Here is a 14,247-nt window from a genome sequence, read left to right on the forward strand (position 1 = left end):
ACCTTGAACTTCTCCGTCCTTGGCCAGGGAAGCAAGCTAACACCCGTTCCCGGGATGCGACTCACCCTCTTCTGCCTTGTCTTTCAGACACAGGAAACGCAGCTTTGGCCCGCCCAGTTCGTCCAACGTCTGCGTTCGTCGGAAGCGCCACCAGTTGGTTTCCACAGGAAAGTATTTGTTCATGTACATCAACGAAGCTGACTGCTGGCAGCCGTTCACATACCCTTACCGATACGGGAACAGCCTGTTCACCGAAATCCTATGTGTGCCTTTGCCGAGGTTTGCTCGGCTCGACGCTGTGTTTGCGTTCCTGCTTGCTTGCTTGCTTGTCTGCTTGCCTGCTGACGGGGATCCCGTGGCGCTGCTAGCTTCTCTTATCCCGCCCCATGTCTAGGCATGTCCAACCCACGGCCTGCGGAGGATGGATTCATGTTGCGAGTGGGACCTGTCTACTGAAGCAACCGACATGCCCCGAGTTGGAAGGTCAGGGGGCACGTTACTGCTTGGCCGTTCTTGAGCCATCCGGTTTACGCGCGTCTCCTGCTCAACAAGGTGGGATGAGGCATTTGGTAGCTTAAAGAAAACAACTTGGGTTAAATTCATAGGCTTTGGGAGGTGTTGTTGCCGCTGCCGCTGGCGCTGGCCCTCTCGGAAGCCCTCGAGTGGGTAATTCCTCATGCGCAGGCTCTGTGGGCTCCTCCAGAGAAGCAGGCGGCAGCCCCAACGAAGGAGCATGGGTAGCACCGGTGAGGGGAGGAATCACCCCATGCTGTCAGCTTGAGGAGGGGGCTTCAACCCGACAGGGTCAGGCCAACGGAGGCGTATGGGCGTGGCGAGAGGATAAAATTCAGGGAATGTCCACATCCCCTAAGGGCATGCTGGCAATCTTGGAGGAGCCCAGATATTGGGCCGTGGGGTGACCTTCTGGGCAGCCGCCGCCACGAACCTGTGGATCGTTGTGCCAAGCGGGAGGGGTTCATTTCAAGCAGGAAGAGGCCTCTGGCCGCCGTGATCAAGATCGCTGTTCGGCCCGTCTTTGAGTGAAGGGGAGTAGGTTGCGAAAGGCGTGTCGGATCTACACATCCAGATAGACATGGCGTACAATACAGGGCCTTTTCCTGCGATGGATTACGACTACCCCAATCTATAATCACTCAAGCGACTATAGCCGTAGATTGCTATATGCAGTCAACTAGCTTTCTCGTACAGAACGAGATTTAAGGACCTTGGGTGCGAGCATGCTACTTGTGACTGGAGGAAAGCGCAGTGCCACGTTGTAATGTGGGCGCGTATGAGGGTCGAGGCTCTAATGGAATTCTCCATTGCTTTAGAGAGCAGGAAGACACAATGTTTGCTTGGTCCTTACCAGATGCTAGGTTTCTGCAGTCAGGCATCGTTCAACCCGAGAGCCCCTGGTAGGCCAGCGGCAACGCGAGCTGCAACGAGGATGCACCCCAGTCTGGCTGTGACCTAACAACAGATCACAATACCCCATTGAGAACGATTGGCGATTACGACAAGTTCTGTAGATCGTGTCAGGAGAGTAATTCCCAGCAGAGATGATCTGAGACCGGGGGAGGCTGGCTGGCTGGGCAGAGGCCCTTTGTTGGTCAAGGCAGGCTTGGGGCCTATTGCTGCTTGGGCCAGAAGGTTCGCTCCCGAGGCCGACAAGACACAGGCAGCAGGCGGCCCGGCGGTGTTGGTAGGATCAATTTGGCTTCTGAGAAAATGGATGAACCGAGAAGGGGTGGGCACGCACCAACGGCACATGGACCCGATGGTTTCGTCCCAGCATTTTCTCGTGTTGTCTGCCGTCCAGGTCCTTGTGAAGCAATTGCGGCATGGGACCTCGTGGCGAAGGGACGGCGATCTGGGCACAGCCTCGTCGCTAGCCGTTCGTTGTAATAAGGGAGGCACAGAGGATGTCAATCATTTAATGCGATGCCGGCGCAGAACACAGGTCCCCACGCTACGGACCATGTCTCTTTTTTTGGTGATGAAACCGGGTACTAGGGAGGGGCTGAGGGGCCGGCAGAAGAGACTGTAATAACATGTGGACTGGGACATGGGGATGGATATGGAGGCCTCGGGCTATTCCCCATTGCGGATCTCGGATCAGGTCGATCGCACAAAGCAAGCGTTGCGGGCGGAGTCTTGGGCTCGTAGCTAATAGCGATCATAACCAGGTTCATCTGCCGCCGTCGGCGTCAATCGCAGCCTTTGGTGCTCGGATGCCAGCACATCGGATTTTATTGATGTGCTGGCATGTCAGGTGGTAACTGTAGTAATGGAAGCGGTTGTGGCGGTGGTGGTCATGGTTCGTTCGATGCGGGTTGCCTGACCTGAGACGGGGCCAAAGTCCAAGTTGGGGCCGCCTATAGGTTAGCCGCCTCGAGGCATTTGTGAGCCATTTGGCCGACTTGTCGGGCTGCTGGGTTGTGCTGGGCTGGGTCAAGTGGTAGCCTCGGCAGCCTGAAGTGGCGAGAGGATTGATGTTTTGTTTTAAGCCGTCGTCCTAACCTGGAATTATTGGCCGGCACGAGAACGTTCGTCTTGGCCATTTATGCTTTCGTTCCGCGATGGGATATGCGATGCCAAGGATGGTGTTGCGACTGACAGACAGAGCTTGTTGCAGTCTGCAGTTTGCAGTCTGGGGGAGCGGCAACGTTACGTTGGACGGTACCGCAGTGCCTAGAATGCTCTCTTGTGTTAAGAAGAAGAGTCTTTTTCGCTGTCACCTGAGTCAACTGCCCTGCCTGCCAGATCCACCATGGCGGCTGATGGCAGCGGGGCCGTGGAAATCAATCGCATGGCATGGCATGGCATCGTATCGCATCGTATCGCATCGTGTCCAGCCGCGGGCCGTCTTGATGAAGATCCACCCACATTGTAGACAGTTCGTTCGTACTCGGCCAAGTTCAGACCAGACGGCAGCAGACTGAACTGTCAGCATGAGGTGCTCGAGCAGATGCCGAAGGTCTTGCGAGCGCAAGAAACAATCGGTCCAGCGGGCAGGGGTGAATGAGGAGGCGAGGAGGTGATGGGATGTTTCAAGTTCAGTTGTGTGCCGCGGGAAGAGGTTGAAAGTTGCAAAAGGGCAAAACTCCAAGGTCGGTCATCTGGTTTGGTGGTCGACCCCCTGCAGGAATTTTACCGCCCCCAAGAAGCAGGCACAAAGGGCACAAGCACTGCTGGGCCCGGCCACTGATCGACCATGAACAGGGATGGGCCCAGGAGGGAGGGGTCGCGCCTGCTGCACGGCAGAGGGGAACATGCTGACAGGCTGACAGCGCACAGAGGGAAGGAAGGTGGAAGGGAAGAGCCTCCAGTACCTCCTCACCACCTCGTGCCTTCGACGCCAGACGCCTCCCCGACCCTTTCCTCCCTAGGCCAGCCTAAGCTTAATTAGAGCCCCTGACACCACCGCACCTTCTTTCTGCTGGTGGCAGGGTGGCTGCTCGGTGAGACTGTGAGACGTCCAGAATAGCGCCTGTCATTGGCGGCTACTGTTTCCGCTTCCTGTCTTGGAAGCTGCACGATCCAGGAACGCTGCCGTGCTGATTGGCCCAGACACGCCCTCCTGCGCACGCTTACCACGCTACCAAGCAGCACATACAGTACAGGGACACATCCACACGCACCATCGGATCTTTTTTTCTAAGACTGGGCCCTGATCCCTTCCTACTGCCTACTGCCTACTGTGCCCTGCTCGCCCATTGTACGGCCTACCTTGACCCCCCTCCTCTCTGCCAGTCCAGCCATCGTCCTCCTCCTACTCTCCCAACGTGCTGTCATTCTGCTGCCACTTTCTACCATTACAGACCACGTCCCTCTTGTCCGCAAGGATTGAAACAGGCCTAGACCAACCAGGCATAGGTCGAATGTTTTCCTCCCGCACAAAACAACCCGTCCGCTTCAGACTGTGCCCACTGACCTCGCATGCCGCATTGCCATTCGTGATGCCAATGCCCAGGTAAAATTGTCACTCACAACCTCATTGCGACTAGACGCTGCTGGACCCTTGGTTGACATATGCCATCAGCCATCCGCTATACGTGGGGTAGTCACCTCCCGCGGCCCAAGAGAAGCCCCTCCGCGATGTCACCTCGCCCCATCTGCCTGCGGATCGGGGGTCCCATCCCCCTGAGCTGAGCAGGCTGACTGCTGATTGCTTCTTTTCTTGCCTCTCTGTGGCCTGTATGGCTGTCTGGTTGTCTGCCAGCTCCATCGTGTCTTTGTTTGCCGCTCGTGGGCGTCGGCCCAGAAGGGGGTCTGCGATCTGGGCCAAATCCAATCGACGACGTTAATGCCCTTGCTACCGACAACAGGATCCTCTTGTCAGGGATGGCCGTGGCACACAAGTTGCCCAATATGGAAGTCCACATGCCGCTTAGTGGCGGTTACATGCATGGGAGGGTGCACGGCAGATCCTGAAGCGAAGGGGAATAGGAGGTTTGTGTTTGTTCTGCACTTCCATTTGCTACCCTGCCAGCTTGCTCCCTCCCACAGTTCCCACCTGGCAAGAGAGATCTGCGAACTTGCACTACCGCGGTTAGTCCGTGCTGCCTGGGTGTGGTGGACCTGATCGGCTCACCTTGGGTACGGGTCGTGATGTCCCTTGATATACCCCTACTCCGCTAACCTAGCCTCCATGGCCTCCTGAGACATAAGAAAAGGAGCCTCTCCCTCTCGTTTTTTTCCCTTTGCTCCAGTCTTTTCCCAGGTTCACCATCTCGACATCATCTGTCTGTTCGTTCTCTTACGCAACGAGGTTCATTGCATTCCTTATCTTTGACCTCACGCTTCTATTCTTTCCCTCCTTCCAACAGCGAAGACCAACAACCAAGATTAGCCCGGCGCTGTCTCCCTGCCTACCACGGTTAACGTCTCATTGTCTCACCAACAAGGGACTTCACATTCCTTCCAACTCGGAAAAAAAAACCACCAGGTGGTCGATCACTCAAAGAAAGGCTTTGTTCACTCACCGCAGCAGAACAATATCCATTCTTCCCAAGTCACGAGAAGCTCTGACTTGGTCCCGCCACCACCACACATTCATTGACACATCAACTGCCACCGGTTGGTATTTGACTCGATTTATCTGAAGATATTTTTGAGATCCACTCTTTTTGAGAATCAAGAACAGTCAAGAGAAACTCGAGCATCGTCGATATACAATCCCGAATCGACACAGAAACTTGCACCTTTCAGGAAACATATCATCGCCAACAGACAAGATGCGCGCCACAACATCCACTGCTCTCCTGGCTGCCCTCACGGGATCTGCCTCAGCCCACATGATGCTGTCGTACCCTGCTCCTCTGAACAGCAAATACAACCCCTTCGCGGACTCGGGCAAGATCGACTACTCATACACTGCTCCTCTCGCGGCAGACGGATCAGACTACCCTTGCAAGGGCTACCAGAGCGACCTGGGCACATCAGCCGGTCAGGCAACTGCTTCTTTTGCGATCGGCGGTCAAGGCAACATCACAGTTGTGGGCGGAGCTGCCCACGGCGGTGGTTCGTGCCAGATTTCTCTGTCCACGGATGGCGCCAAGACCTTCACTGTTATCCAGAGCATTGTCGGAAACTGCCCAGTCAACGGCGAGGGCAACTTCGACTTCACCGTCCCCTCTGACGCCCCTGCCGGAGATGCTGTTCTGGCCTGGTCCTGGAACAACCGGATCGGCAACCGTGAATTCTACATGAACTGCGCTGCAGTCACCCTCACCGGCGGCAGCGCCAAGAGGGAGGCCACCGACAAGCGCGGAGTTGCGTTCTCCTCACGTCCCCAGATATTCGTCGCCAACATCGGCAACGGGTGCAATGTGGCCGAGGGCGGCGACGTCAACTACCCCAACCCAGGCCCCGATGTCACGAACAACAGTGACAACCCGGAAGCACCTACTGGAAACTGCGGCTCCACGGGCTCATCCAGCGGATCTGGCTCGTCGGACTCTGGCTCGGCCGCTTCGTCCAGCTCCAGCTCTGTCGCAGAAGCGACCCCAAGCTCCTCAGCGTAAGTTGTCCCTTTGCGACCTATCTTTTCATCACATACTTACACATCTCCCAATAGTCTCGGTGGTATCTTCGCAACTGTGTCGGCCTCTGTCGAGGTTCCCGCTGCAACCCAGGCTTCCACCACCCTCTCGACTGTCACCAGCGCCACCCCGACCCCTACTCCTGACACCGCAACTCCTACGACTGCCGCATCTGCCGGTGAAGCCTCTGGGACTACTACTTCCGGTGCCACCGCCGCTGGCTCTGCATGCACGAACGAGGGCGAGTGGAACTGCATCAGCGGATCTTCGTTCCAGCGCTGTGCCTCTGGCACGTGGTCCGCTGTCCAGAGCCTTGCCGCAGGAACAGCTTGCGAGGCTGGTGTCGCAGCCAATCTGAAGATGATCACCGCCAGGAAGCCCGGGCGCTTCCACAAGCGCCGCATTGCTGCTTAAAGTAGGGCAGGGACACGAAAGAAGGACAACCCTCAGGCTTAGGGTATGTGGCCCTCCGTCCGTTTTACTGAGGACGTCACGGGTGTGAAGCAAAATTCAATTCTTGGACACGTCAAACCTCTAAAATAGTGGTTGGGCAATTTTTGTTCTTTCTGTTTCGGCTTTTTTATGATACCTTGTGCATATTTGGCATTCTGCATCTCGGGGGAGTGGGAAAATAAAACAGACCACATCTTTTACGAATGATTACATTGATGGGAGCGTTCTCGCCTCGTATTCTGCAACTTAAAGTTCCTTACTTCTTGTGATGGTGACGTGACATGCGTGTAAATTTGTTTGCCTCCTCGGACTAGCCAGTGGTGCAAGTACATTGATACCGACCCTCGCGTGTGGGAATTAGGTCTGGCTTCTTACCACTTGGAAACTATAGCAATTATTCTCCGGCAGACCTTGCATACGCAGCAAAAGTCAGGCCGGTGAACCGTGATCACAGCCGGTCAACATAAAATTCATTACCTCGGATGTGTCTTCATAGATAGGCACCGGTGGGAAGGGTTGGGATTCCCGGGGAAGGGCCCGGTTGTTTCACCAGGATATCCGCGCTTGCGGGATCGAGTCCAATGCGCCGGTCCCATAGGCGGAGCTGGAGATTGTGTCCCTCGGGACAAGACACCACGCCAACCCAGCCCACGCCGATCATCCCTGGGGAATGCCCGCTAGAATGTTCTGGTCTTCCCTTTTCTCTCCCTCTCTTCAGCGCCGCCACACTTGCTGGCTCGGCGTAGAAGATATGTCGTAACTAGGGGTCCTCCTTGTACGTCAGGCACGTACTGGAATGCTGGCTTGGCTATTTTGGGGTCGTCCAGCCTCGTGGCTGACTGATGCTGCTTTCTGCGCTCCCTGCGGAGCGCAACGTACAGAGAAATGGACTCAGCGATGGTTGTAGCAACATATGATCATACTGGTCCAGAGCTTAGATTAGTACTAGACCTAGGCCGAAGATGTCGCCCACACACTACACGACAGAGATCTTTGCGGCCATGAGGCTCTTCCTGATGTGACCCACGATGTTGGACATGACCACGAATCACAACATGATCGAGCTCAGCGTGCTCCAGGCGAAGAAAAGTCAGCATGATCGGCGAACCTAATCCCGTAATGAGACTATTGACCATGTGCGCAGAGCCCATCATGACGACGACCAGCTACACCTTGATATCCCACACGGCCTCCATGACCCTCAACCCAGTATTTTATGCGCCATCACTACTATGGTCAATATCGACTCAGTTCAAGTATGTCCGTACCGGGTACTCGCCCTACATCAAATGAACCGCCACATGCTCACCCAGCACCCGACATAGGGTGAGTCTTCGTTCGGTACACTAAGTGTAAACTCAATATAGACTAAAAATGCAAAGTTGATCCTCAACGCAGCGGAAACTCTGATCCGCACCCTGCAGACTCTATCGTGCTTTTTGGGCGCCCAGTCCTCACATACCGTGATCTCAGTGACCTCTGAAGATAGTTTCTCGAGGCTCATCAGAAGGGCCAAGTCTTCCGCCGGGAAGAGCCCGGGTATGTGCTGAAGCTTAGTGCGTGCTGAGTTTGAACTGACATACTGTACTATCAGTAATTTTTGCAGCACCTTAGTCAGATCACACTCTACTCTTTAAGATTCCAGCGGGCTGTATCGGGGAGTCATGCAGTCGATTATCAAGAAATCTAGAGCTGGGCCATTCACAGTCGCATGAAGTTCTTGTAACCACTTCCTGTGGTGTTGGTCGCACTGAAGGTCTCTAGCTACTCGAATCGTACGACTGATTGTCATGTCCAACTTGTTCACTTTCTTTTCTATGTACTGTATTGGTAATGTAGAGATGGATCCATAATCAAGGGCCAACAGACATGATGCCGACCCCAGGCCCCACACATGAGTGCCTCATTTGACCCTGCAGACTGCTGTGCCGCACTTTTCATATGTCCTCGAGATGAGAAGCATGGGCCTTCCTGCAGTTGGTGATAAACGACATGGGATCATTGGCCGTCATTTAATTTGATGCTGACTTCCGGCAGTCGAAATGTGGAGTGTAGAGGACCCGAATGCTCTGAGGGCGAGAGAGGAGGAAGTCGATTTCTCTTTCATAAAGCACATGCTTCTTCTCTGTTTTTGTACACGAGCAGTCTTTTTCTTTTCTTCTGACAATCAAGGCCGCTCACTCATTTACGACCTTATTCATACGCTCTTTGGAAATTTTCTCATTGCTCATATCTCTCGTCTCAACCACTGAAATCTTGCTCATGCTTTTTAATACGATTTCATCCGACCAGGCTCCAACATGCATTTCGCAATTACATCATCCCTCCTTGCTCTGTTCACATTCGCTACCGCATCTCCGGCCCAATATATAACTCAGACCACATCATCTGCGACGCAGACGATCACGGCTTCCGGACTCTCTACACCAACGCCAGCCCTAGACGATGCCCTTGTTGCCACAGCTTCCGACGATGCAACCACGATTATCACTTTGGCCTCGGCCCAGACAGTTCTGATATCTGTACCGGGGCATGAACCCTACACCGCGATCCCGGAGCAGGGTTATGTCCAAGTCCAGGTCGCAGTGATGGTGAACTTCGTCGTAGACTACTTCGACCTTAGCAGTACCGTCAGCACCGTCACCCAGACATACACCCTCGAAAAGCATGTTGACTTCTGCACCACCACTTCCACGATTGGGGTCTCATGAAGTAAAATTTAGTGACACCCTAAAGTAAGATGGGGGAACAGGTAGTGGACATGCTGCTTGATCGGTACTGAGGCATGGAGAACAGAGCTAGGGATGTCTCGCGTGTGCCGTGGGCGACTAGTATGAGGCAGCTTGGGGGACTTAACATTTACACTGTACATACTCATTATTGAGGTTTCGTGAATTTATTGAGGGCTCTTCGTCGCAGTGTGACCGTCTGCTCGGAAATGTGGCGCGCGGCATATCCTGTGGCTCAAGATAATTCGGAAACCTGACTTTCCTGTCGTCGTTGATACTTCGGCATTTCCTGGACTTCCATAAATCCAGGATCTTTTTCGTATCCCATTCCTTCTGAATGGGCCAAGGTCCATTGTTTACCATCTGAAATTATCAAGTCGCCGAGCACGAGCCTTTGACTACCTTCAATCTCTAAATCTCAAGGCATGTAGGTCCGTTATCTTGGGACCTCTGTGAGATTCTTCCTCTTGCTCTCTCCGCCTCGCTTTCACAATACACATGTGTCCAAGGAAAATCATGACGCATTGTATTGGATACCACCGTTTACATTGAGAACATTCTTTGAGAGCCGTTAATCTTGTTACGACATATCACTCTACAACGGAACATCTCTGATACACCAATGTTTTTCACACTTCTTTCTATCTTAAAATCAGTGTCATATCTGTTGCGAACCGGGTCATGGGTGTTCTCCCGTACTCATTGACTATCTATATATCAATTTCTGCGGCTTTCATGTCTCTTCTTTCTTTTAGCACCCTTCTCCGATGTGTTCATTCTGCCAGATTCAAGGTTTGTGCCCAGTCATGAAAAGATCATTCACCACTAGACTGGGCTAGCATGCCATGGTGCAATTAGTGTGTGAGCTTCGAGGATCGGCCCAACACACTTACTGCTTGAAATATGAGTGGTGATCTTACCATTTATCAACATATTTAGCACACGCTAGGTGTGTCTAAACAAGGACTAGATTCATCCACGTGCTAACTATCAAACCTGGGCTGGTTTCCACATCTATTTAAATCACGGGCTTCCTCGCTTCGCACATATGTGAGGTGTTACTGCAAAGTTTTCAAGTCCATGTTCTGGTTTTTCATCTGATCATTCCACTCATACAATTTACAGCCATACAACCGCAGTTTCACTTCGCCCTTCGTCAGGAAATCGGAGCATCATGGACACAGGACAAAGCTCTCCTTATGACGATAAGAGTCAGCAACATGATAGAGAAGAACCACCGACCATGAATGAGACCACAAATTCTTTTCAGCAAGGTGGCACTAGATCGACCTCCGCATGGATTTGTCCTTACGGGTATGGGACGCAAGCCGCATATCCCGCGACATCGCGAACTAGGTCAGTCGAGCCACTTGATAAAGCCTTGTCGTATGTCAAGCGTCAGGCCGAGCTACAGTTTAGTGCAGAACTGCTTGAATTGCAGGTCAAAATCGCGAAGCAAGAAAAGCTTCTCGCACAGCACCACACATTCGACCTCAATCGACGTGAGACGGTGCGGTCACTAGAAGCGAGCCTGCGCGGTTTGCGGGCTCGGTTGCAGACAGTTGAGGCTCAGGTAGCGGCATTACAAAGGGAAAATAAAGAGGCTACAAGCGCGCGCGTGTCTCTCGAATACAGCCTGAATACTACCCAGGGTTTATTGATAATGACGGAGGCTCGGAGGGCAACAGCGGAGGCTCGGGTAGCGGCACTCGAAAAGCAACTGGACCGTACAAGGGCTGTGATTGTTTCTATAAAGCAACGTCTGGGACAAGTGGAGTCAAGCAAGTAACACCGCCTCCAATTCGAGTAACTTTGAGGAGTACCTTTTGACGAACGATTGGTATAGGGTTGAGAGACAACACCTGAACTCTTGCCGTGCGGTTAAGATTCAAATCAGATGAAGTTTTCGTCACCGGTGGTTGCATGGAATGTTGGAAGATTTCAGGCCAATAATTGGTAAACACAAATGGTAGACGTCTCTACTAGCACTACTTCGCAGTGGCTGTCACGTAAAGAAATTCGGCAGAGAGGGGGTGGATATTTTCTGAAACTGGCTGGTTTTTTTTTTCATCTTTGCTCCTCTGAATACAATCGTCAATCTCCTCCTTATGAGGGCATTAAGCCCGAGTATCCACTTCGTGGCCACAGTATCTACATACGGAATAAGTTAACTAAAAGGGGGTGGTGTTTATAAAGAGATAAAGTTATCTCTTATAGAATAACCAATTATATGATAACCAGCTATAGGATAACAAATTATCGGACAACCTCTTTTAGAATAATCTCTTATAAACTACCTCCGTGTTGGATAACTTCCATAGGGGGAAGTCAGAAAGCCACAGAGGGCTCCATAATAATCTTTTCACTTTTTCCCCTTCCTTTTAGGAAGGCGGCGCTGTTGATCCAATAGCGTATGTGACAATAGCAAACAGAACAACACTAACAGATGAAGTTTTTGTGATCATGGGGTATATTATAGTTATTATCTGTCTGGGCGAGGTCTCACACAACCCATCAAATTGGACCGAGAGAGGTACCTTGTTGCTTGCGCAAAAAATGACCAAACAAGCAGATCAACAATACCGAAATACAGATACCATAACACAAGTTAGAGTTTTAAAAAACGGGGTCTTGTCTGCATCTTCGATATTGAATTTCTGAACAATTCATAGGAGAGTAATGATACTTGGCGTCTTATTGCCATCAATCGCCTCCCCTTTCATGAATCCAGGCATGAAAGCCTCTCCAACGACTTCGTACTCCTCTGTGCCCGCAGATCTTCTGAGTATCACAGGGACACTGCATCCAATAAGCACAGCGATTGCATCGCCCTTCATTACTTGCCTAGGTGCCATACCCATGTGTCCCTGATCTGTAGTGATAAGCCTGCAATCCCACGACCGTTCACCCACTGTGCATTCCGAAGCTCGCCATAAAGAGTGTTCGCCGCGGGTATCGGGTCCGGGGGCGGGCCTACCAGTTGAAGGTGCTCGGAAACGCTAGCCCTTAGGACACACAGCTCGTTGTTCGCGGCGACGAATCTGCCCACGTCGTTCCAGGGTGCTGCCAGCGCAGGACCAAGGAGGGCGTTTCGTAGCTGATGTACATACCCGTCCACGTCTGCAGGCCACATGAGATACCGGCCCGCGCGGTCGAGGGACAAGCTGCGGACCAAAGATTCCAAGATGGTAAGTGATGCGGCGCGGCTGCCTGCAGGCTGCTGCCCAGGATCGGATCCGGGCCCTAAGCATGTGGTGTTCGCATCTGATGTAGATTGGATAAGGGTGGAGTTCAAGTACCCATACAGTCTTCCACCGGGGCCGCGCTGACCGACCGGGCCAAGTCCATCGATGATGTCGATCACGATGCCTTTGCACGTCAGGCGGCGGCTGTCTGCAGATACCGAGAACTCGGCAGGGAGCCCTGCAGATGCTGCGTAAACAAGGTTCGGGTCGACCACGCCATGCTGCGGGTCACGGATCTCGTGAAAGTTGCCGATCTCAGGTCGGCTCGGCTCGCTCACCATGGAGGGTACGGGTCGAGAAGCAGCATCAGTCCAGCATCGCCAGTCGGGTACCCATGTAGGTGTTCGTCGGCCCGGCTCCTCCGAGCTTGGGTGCGGCTTTGTGAACAGTGCCCGGTGGCACAAAATGTTGAGACTCTTGTGCTGGTGCATGAAGCCTACAACGATCCGGGTGTACAGCTCCTCCACTGAGATGGTGTAATCTGGTGTTCCGACGATAGCACGGTCTGTGTCGTTGCAAATACCGAGGACGGCGTAGACGCGATCTCTGTCATCGGTTGCCTCATGATGTCCAATATAAGCCATCAGCGCAACCAGTCCCATGGTTGAATGCTTGTAATATGCTAGTAGCCTTCTCCGAGCCCACTGGTTGCCAAATCCTTTGTGATCGATGAGGGACTCAAAGGAAATACGTGATACCGTAGAGTAGTTGTAGATTGTGGTGATTGCTCTTCCCCAGTCGCTTCTCGTGATGCTTTGATTTCCGCAGTAGAAACTGAGACTCTGAGGCAGCAGAAACTCTTGTAGGGTCCAGACTCTTGTCCACCTAAGACTCAACTTGTCAGCCCAAACATAATAGAATGGCCCGAGGAGCGACCGCCTCTTCAACGATGATTTGTCTCGATGTTGAACTACTTTGGCGCTGTGGAATTGACTCACCATGGTCTCCTCATCCAGTGCCGCAGGGCCTGCCACTTCTCAGGAGAAATAGGGCCTTGACCTGCCCACGACCACTCGTCCCTACTGTTTGAAGAATTCGACGCAAACAGTTTCAACAAATCCAATGCGCCTCGCACCTCAGGCGTGTCCTCGCCCAACCAAACCAGGGTCCTGAACGCCCGTTGATACAGTGTTCCCCATAAGCGCCACCTGTGTAGCCCGTTCGAGACTATCATCTTGGTTGATACACAAATAGTCGATCCAGAACCACACGTCTTTCTTCACAACGGGGTCGTCAGAAATAAGAGCCAAAATGGGATAGATGCTCTCCAGAACCTGACACGTACGTCCGTTGATCACGACTTTCTGCGGATGCAGCTTCTTCTCTCCCCAGACGTACGATATTGCCGTAAAACGTGGGTATTGTGCTTCAAACAGAGAAAAATGCTTCAGCTTTATAATGATTCGCCCATCTGCAGACAGACGCCGGGCGTGGATCAGTCGGATCGTCTGTGGGGTCTCAAGGGGCAAGTAGTAAATTGGCTGAGTAGACGCAGGGGCAGCAACATGCTCGTTCTGCGGTTCCATGGTTGTTGTTCTACGCCTGAGGTATTGCGCCACGCAATGGTATCAAGCTGTGACAAGCATATCGTCAGGCTGGATGATGTGTGAAGGTGCAACATCGTTCACCCGGCTCTCTCCGATTCAAGTAAGACAGCGGGAGTCAGCACTACAGGCGCCATTGGTAGTTTGGCAGCGTGTCTTCCAATCAACGGCCGTTGAAACCAACCCCTTCTTGTAATGAACTATTTTGACTTTCCAACCCGGTCGGCCGGTG

General features: G+C 52.7%; 5 protein-coding genes across 5 annotated transcripts; 3 read left to right on the forward strand and 2 right to left on the reverse strand.

Annotated features, from left to right (window-relative positions):
• Positions 1-4,003: 4,003 nt before the first annotated feature.
• J7T55_005950 (uncharacterized protein) lies at positions 4,004-4,228 on the reverse strand (the record flags this gene model as incomplete). Its single annotated transcript, XM_053138949.1, has 1 exon — positions 4,004-4,228. One exon carries the CDS (start codon positions 4,226-4,228, stop codon positions 4,004-4,006), a length of 225 nt encoding a protein of 74 aa, XP_053000720.1.
• Positions 4,229-5,237: 1,009 nt separating this feature from the next.
• On the forward strand, positions 5,238-6,458 carry J7T55_005951 (spore coat protein sp96 precursor; the record flags this gene model as incomplete). Its single annotated transcript, XM_053138960.1, has 2 exons — positions 5,238-6,022; positions 6,080-6,458. The coding sequence occupies 2 exons, from the start codon at positions 5,238-5,240 to the stop codon at positions 6,456-6,458; spliced, it is 1,164 nt and encodes a 387-aa protein (XP_053000721.1).
• Positions 6,459-7,525: 1,067 nt separating this feature from the next.
• Positions 7,526-7,790, forward strand: J7T55_005952 (uncharacterized protein; the record flags this gene model as incomplete). Its single annotated transcript, XM_053138972.1, has 2 exons — positions 7,526-7,586; positions 7,642-7,790. 2 exons carry the CDS (start codon positions 7,526-7,528, stop codon positions 7,788-7,790), a joined length of 210 nt encoding a protein of 69 aa, XP_053000722.1.
• Positions 7,791-8,797: 1,007 nt separating this feature from the next.
• On the forward strand, positions 8,798-9,208 carry J7T55_005953 (uncharacterized protein; the record flags this gene model as incomplete). Its single annotated transcript, XM_053138983.1, has 1 exon — positions 8,798-9,208. The coding sequence occupies one exon, from the start codon at positions 8,798-8,800 to the stop codon at positions 9,206-9,208; it is 411 nt and encodes a 136-aa protein (XP_053000723.1).
• Positions 9,209-11,892: 2,684 nt separating this feature from the next.
• On the reverse strand, positions 11,893-13,997 carry J7T55_005954 (uncharacterized protein; the record flags this gene model as incomplete). The annotated part of the gene is made up of 4 exons (XM_053138994.1): positions 11,893-12,025; positions 12,139-13,296; positions 13,410-13,638; positions 13,757-13,997. 4 exons carry the CDS (start codon positions 13,995-13,997, stop codon positions 11,893-11,895), a joined length of 1,761 nt encoding a protein of 586 aa, XP_053000724.1.
• Positions 13,998-14,247: the final 250 nt, after the last annotated feature.

The sequence above is a fragment of the Diaporthe amygdali genome (assembly GCF_026229845.1).
Source record: "Diaporthe amygdali strain CAA958 chromosome Unknown NODE_1_length_4327563_cov_65_473760, whole genome shotgun sequence".
Classification (NCBI taxonomy): Eukaryota; Fungi; Ascomycota; class Sordariomycetes; order Diaporthales; family Diaporthaceae; genus Diaporthe; species Diaporthe amygdali.